Source organism: Panthera uncia, chromosome D1 (genome assembly GCF_023721935.1).
Source record: "Panthera uncia isolate 11264 chromosome D1, Puncia_PCG_1.0, whole genome shotgun sequence".
In the NCBI taxonomy this organism is placed as follows: Eukaryota; Metazoa; Chordata; class Mammalia; order Carnivora; family Felidae; genus Panthera; species Panthera uncia.
The window spans coordinates 10,479,541-10,486,327 of NC_064808.1; the positions used below are offsets into that span (position 1 = coordinate 10,479,541).

General features: G+C 41.2%; 1 protein-coding gene across 1 annotated transcript; it reads left to right on the forward strand.

Annotated features, from left to right (window-relative positions):
* Nucleotides 1-4,542: 4,542 nt before the first annotated feature.
* Nucleotides 4,543-6,178, forward strand: LOC125933210 (voltage-dependent anion-selective channel protein 1-like). Its single transcript, XM_049646079.1, is given in 2 exon segments — nt 4,543-4,762; nt 4,765-6,178. Coding segments are annotated over 2 exon segments (849 nt in total). The 3' UTR covers nt 5,394-6,178.
* The last annotated feature ends 609 nt before the right edge of the window (nt 6,179-6,787 follow it).

Here is a 6,787-nt window from a genome sequence, read left to right on the forward strand (position 1 = left end):
TATATATATATATATATATATATATATATATATATATATATATATATATATACCACATCTTCTTTATCCATTCATCCACTGATGGACATTTGGGCTCTTTCCATACTTTGGCTATTGTTGATAGTGCTGCTATAAACATGGGGGTACATGTGTCCCTTTGAAACAGCACACCTGTATCTCATGGATAAATGCCTAGTAGTGCAATTGCTGGGTTGTAGGGTAGTTCTATTTTTAGTTTTTTGAGGAACCACCTGTCAGAATGGCTAACATTAACAACTCAGGTAACAACAGATGTTGGCGAGGAGAAGGATGATTTAAGTGATAGAAAATGTTTTTTTCCAGATCACCTCTCCTCTCAGGCTGTACCACTGTCCTGAAACCAGATGAGTACACTTTTATTCTCTTCCTTTGGGATCTTCCCTTTGAGAATTTCTGAGGGAAATGTAGATCAACGGACATTTAGTCAAAACGTGGAAAACTCATGCTTAATAAGATGTTGATTCATAGGTGTCTTCAAATGCCTTGATAAGTAGAAAACACTTAATGGTTTATTTCCATGAAAATTATTTAAAGTTTAAAAATCAGTGTACAGAAATCAGTTGCATTCTTATACACTAATAATGAAGCAACAGAAAGACAAATAAAGAAACTGATCCCATTCACAATTGCACCAAGAAGCATAAAATACCTAGGAATAAATATAACCAAAGATGTAAAAGATCTGTAAGCTGAAAACTATAGAAAGCTTATGAAGAAAATTGAAGAAGATATAAAGAAATGGAAAGACATTCCATGCTCATGGATTGGAAGAATAAGTATTGTTAAAATGTCAATACTACCCAAAGCTATCTACACATTCAATGTAATCCCAATCAAAACCAGCATTCTTCTCAAAGCTAGAACAAGCAATCCTAAAATTTGTATGGAACCACAAAAGGCCCTGACTAGCCAAAGTAATTTTGAAGAAGAAGACCAAAGCAGGAGGCATCACAATTCCAGACTTTAGCTTCTACCACAAAGCTGTAATCATCAAGACAGCATGGTATTGGCACAAAAACAGACACATAGACCAATGGAATAGAATAGAAACCCAAGAACTAGACCCACAAACGTATGGCCAACTAATCTTTGACAAAGCAGGAAAGAATATCCAATGGAAAAAAGACAGTCTCTTTAACAAATGGTGCTGGGAGAACTGGACAGCAACATGCAGAAAGATGAAACTAAACCACTTTCTTACACCATTCACAAAAACAAACTCAAAATGGATAAAGGACCTGAATGTGAGACAGGAAACCATGAAAACCCTAGAGGAGAAAGCAGGAAAAGACCTCTCTGACCTCAGCCGCAGCAATTTCTTACTTGACACATCCCTAAAGGCAAGGGAATTAAAAGCAAAAATGAACTATTGGGACCTCATGAAGATAAAAGGCTTCTGCACAGCAAAGGAAACAACCAACAAAACTAAAAGGCAACCAACAGAATGGGAAAAAATATTTGCAAATGACATATCAGACAAAAGGCTAGTATCCAAAATCTATGAAGAGCTCACCAAACTCCACACCCAAGAAACAAATAATCCAGTGAAGAAATGGGCAGAAGACATGAATAGACACTTCTCTAAAGAAGACATCCAGATGGCCAACAGGCACATGAAAAGATGCTCAACATCGCTCCTCATCAGGGAAATACAAATCAAAACCACACTGAGATAGTCACCTCACGCCAGTCAGTGGCTAAAATGAACACATCAGGAGACTACAGATGCTGGAGAGGATGTGGAGAAATGGGAACCCTCTTGCCCTGTTGGTGGGAATGCAAATTGGTGCAGCCATTCTGGAAAACAGTGTAGAGGTTCCTCAAAAAATTAAAAATAGACTTACCCGATGATCAGCAATAGAACTGCTAGGAATTTACCCAAGGGATACAGGAGTGTTGATGCACAGGGGCACTTGTACCCCAATGTTTGTAGCAGCACTTTCAACAATAGCCAAATGATGGAAAGAGCCTAAATGTCCATCAACTGATGAATGGATAAAGAAATTGCGGTTGGGGCGCCTGGGTGGCTCAGTCTGTTAAGCGGCCAACTTCAGCTCAGGTCACGATCTCACAGTCCGTGAGTTCGAGCCCCGCATTGGGCTCTGTGCTGACCGCTCAGGGCCTGGAGCCTGTTTCAGATTCTGTGTCTCCCTCTCTCTCTGACCCTCCCCTGTTCATGCTCTGTCTCTCTCTGTCTCAAAAATAAATAAATGTTAAAAAAAAAAAAAAAAGAAATTGTGGTTTATATACACAATGGAATACTATGTGGCAATGTGAAAGCATGAAATATGGCCTTTTGTAGCAATGTGGATGGAACTGGAGAGTGCTATGCTAAGTGAAGTAAGTCATACAGAAAAAGACAGATACCATATGTTTTCACTCTTATGTGGATCCTGAGAAACTTAACATAAGACCATTGGGGAGGGGAAGGAAAAAAAAAAAAGAGGTTAGAGAGGGAGAGAGCCAAAGCATAAGAGACTCTTAAAAACTGAGAACAAACTGAGGGTTGATAGGGGGTGGGTGATGGGTATTGAGGAGGCCACTTTTGGGATGAGCACTGGGTGTTGTATGGGAACCAATTTGACAATAAATTTCATATTAAAAATAGAAATGAAAATGAAAATAAAAATAAAAATTAAAAAAACTATTTAAAGTTTAAATTTTTTGTTGCAATTTTTACTGTATCAATGGTTAAGGATATTTTTATCTTATTTAGGATTCAACACTTATAATTTCCTAATGATTCATTTTGGGTTTAAGTCTTACTTAGCAATTCCAAGAGGGTCTAATATGTTCATGTATTTTCCAGAAGTATAATGTCACACCACTCACAAATAGTGTTCATAGTAATACTCAGCTCAAAATAATAAAAAATTACAATGATAGTAATAATAGTTTATTAAAAAATTATTGTGCCAAGAATAATTGCTTAACATGAAAGTCTTCTAAAAACTATGTCCAAGATGAGGCTCCCAGGTGGCTTAGTTGGTTAAGCATTGGATTCTTTATTTCAGCTTGGGTCATGATCCCGGGGTCATGGGATTGGGCCCGGTGTCGGGTTCCATGCTGAGCGTGGAGCCTGCTTGGGATTCTCTCCCACCCTCTCTCTCTCTCTCTCTCTCTGCCCCTCCCCCCTCTAAAAAAACTATGTCCAACTTAGCTGGCATCTTAATGAAAACATGTACAGTAGTTAGTTGGTATTTAATAAAAACATAGTTAGCTGGGAACAATAGTAATATAGATTACCATGAATTTCTAATAAACTGGTATCAGAATTCTACAGCTGGAGGTGTTTCTTCTGAGCCAAATTGATAATTTAAAAATCATTCCATTTGAATAGTTTTTATATAGTGGTTTTTATATAGGGTGCATTTATGATCCCGACACAATCATACAATGTTGATACGCTTGGTTGAATCTCACAGATGAAGAGGTGATGTGAAATCAGGGAGGTGCACAAGACCACTCAGATGAAAACAGGCAGGATTAAGACTCATGCCATGTGTTAACACTACTATTTTTAATTAAAAATTTTTAAAATATTTATTCATTTTTTAGAGAGAGAGAGAGAGAGTGAGTGAGTGAGAGAGAGAGAGAGAGAGAGAGAGAGAGAAAGTATGAGCAGGGAAGGGGCTGAGACAGGGAGACACAGAATCTAAAGCAGGCTCCAGGCTGTGAGCTGTCAGCACAGAGCCTGACGCGGGGCTCTAACTCAGGAACCATGAGATCATGACCTGAGCCGAAGTCTGATGCTTAACAGACTGAGCCACCCAGGCGCCCCCCCCCCCCTTTTAATATTTTTTAACTCGGGATGGCCATTTTTCTAGACTGTTCTTTCATTATGTTATGATGCTTCTTTTAAAGCACTTAAAAATCTGATTGGTTTAAAATGGTACCTTGAATGTGAACTTGTGACTTGCCTATTCTCAATTACATCACTCTTGTCTAAATATATTTGTCGATTAGTGTTATTTACCATTTTCAATTTGCTTAGCGACTTGCTCCATCTCCTGGTCTGGTTCCTTTCCCAGAATTGAACTGCATGATGGTATTGAGTTAAGGAACTTGAGGGGTATATATAGTACAATGCTTAGAGCATAGTGGGTATATACTGTGTTTGAGGATAATCAATTACTATTGCAATGCTAGGTTCTCACGTGGATTTTAGTCCCCAAAGGTCACCTCTTAAAACTGACCCTACATGGGGCACCTGGGTGACTCAGTTGGTTAAGAGTCAACTTCGGCTCAGGTCATGCATGATCTTGCGGTTTGTGAGTCTGAGCCCCACCTTGGGCTCTGTGCTGACAGCTCAGATCCTGGAGACTCCCTCTCTCTTTGCCCCTCCTTCAGCTCGCGCTCTGTCTCTCTCTCTCTCTCTCTCAAAAATTAACATAAAAAAGGTCCCGCCCTCGGCCCCACCGCTGCTCTCCGTTCCTCGAGATGCAGCCCCGCGTTAGCAGTCGCCGAGCCCGCCGCCCCCGCGCGCCCCCCCGCATCCCCCAGATGGCTGTGCCTCCCACGTATGCTGATCTTGGCAAATGTGCCAGAGATGTCTTCACCAAGGGTTATGGATTTGGCTTAATCAAACTCGATTTGGAGACAAAATCTGAGAATAGAATGGAATTTACGAGCTCAGGTTCCGCCAACACTGAGACCACCAAAGTGACCGGCAGTCTGGAAACCAAGTACAGATGGACTGAATATGGTCTGACGTTTACAGAGAAATGAACACTGACGACACACTAGGCACAGAGATTACTGTGGAGGATCAGCTTGCACGTGGACTGAAGCTGACCTTTGATTCATCCTTCTCATCAAACACAGGGGGAAAAAATGCTAAAATCAAGACAGGGTGTAAGCGGGAGCACATCAACCTGGGCTGTGACGTGGATTTCGACATCGCCGGCCCTTCAATCCGGGGCGCTCTGGTGCTGGGCTATGAGGGCTGGCTGGCTGGCTACCAGATGAATTTTGAGACTGCAAAGTCTCGAGTGACCCAGAGCAACTTTGCAGTTGGCTACAAGACTGACGAATTCCAGCTCCACACGAACGTAAACGATGGGACAGAGTTTGGTGGCTCCATTGATCAGAAGGTGAACAAGAAGTTAGAGACCGCCGTTAATCTGGCCCGGACAGCAGGAAATAGTAACACTCGCTTTGGAATAGCGGCCACGTATCAGATCGATCCTGACGCCTGCTTCTCGGCTAAAGTGAACAACTCCAGCCTGATAGGTTTAGGATACACTCAGACCCTAAAGCCAGGTATCAAACTGACGCTCTCAGCTTTGCTGGATGGCAAGAATGTCAATGCTGGTGGCCACAAGCTTGGTCTAGGACTGGAATTTCAGGCATAAACAAATACTGTACAATCGTTTAATTTTAAACTGTTTTGAGCATAGCTACCTTCAGAATTTAGTGTACCTTTTAATGTCGTATGTCTGGGATGTGAGTATTGCTAAATATCACGTTAGACCTCCAGGTTAAAGATGATTCAGCTTTAAGGTGTTACCCTTTCAGAGGTACAGAAGAAACCCAAATCCAAGAAGAGTCCTTTCAGCTGTAGACTTTGGGGGACCTTGGTGGCCCTCTAGAATTGTCAGGTTTCTTTTTTATCTAGAAATGGCTGCAAGTGGAAGCTGAGACTTCGTAGGCACTTTGTAAACTGGTATTGAGTAAATGGATGAAATTATGACTTCCTGAGAATTAACTTTGTCTTCCTACCCTAATGAAGGAGAGACTCACTGGTGGTGTGTACAAAATCATCTGAAAGAGACATTTTTTAGACAGATTTTCATGACCTGTTTCCACCCCAGTGCATCACCTCTTTTACACCAAAAGTAGTCTGCAGGGCGTGGTAGCTGTTTCTTTTGTGCCATTTAGGATGGAGAAGGTGGATGTGATGAAGCCAATAATTCAGGACTTAATTCCCTCTCATGTTGTGTTTTTTTTGCCCTTGCACCAGAGTATGAAATAGCTTCTAAGAGTCCCAGCTGCAAGCTGGGAAGAGTCTCTGTGACTGTAATCACATGGTGACAACATTCGGAATATAATTGGACTTCTGTTATATTCTCGCCACTCAGTTTATTTTTTAGCAGTTTAATGGGTACATTTTAGAGTCTTCCATTTTTTTTTTTAATTTTTTTTTTCAATGTTTTTTATTTATTTTTGGGACAGAGAGAGACAGAGCATGAACGGGGGAGGGGCAGAGAGAGAGGGAGACACAGAATCGGAAACAGGCTCCAGGCTCTGAGCCATCAGCCCAGAGCCTGACGCGGGGCTCGAACTCACGGACCGCGAGATCGTGACCTGGCTGAAGTCGGAGGCTTAACCGACTGCGCCACCCAGGCGCCCCAAGAGTCTTCCATTTTGTGTGGAATTAGATCCTCCCCTTCAAATGCTGTAATTAACATCACTTAAAGTAAAACTTGAATAAAATATTGAAACCTCAAAAAAAAAAAAAAAAAAACCCCATAAAAAAACCACCGAAAAACCCCACCAAAAAACCTGATCATACAGTTTAGACATACTTCCACTAGGTGGCAGCAACATTCCACAGGAGGGCCTAAACTAGTGGTCCTCCGTGCAGATGATTTGTTAATATAGTTGAAACCGTGTTAATATAGTTAATGTAGTTGTTAATGTCAGTTGTAATCATACTGTTTGGGTTCTTAGAGGTCTTCCACTTTAGTATTTTGTTTTAGAGCAAAAAACTGAGGTCCAGAGAGGTTAAGAACCTAATCTCCCACAT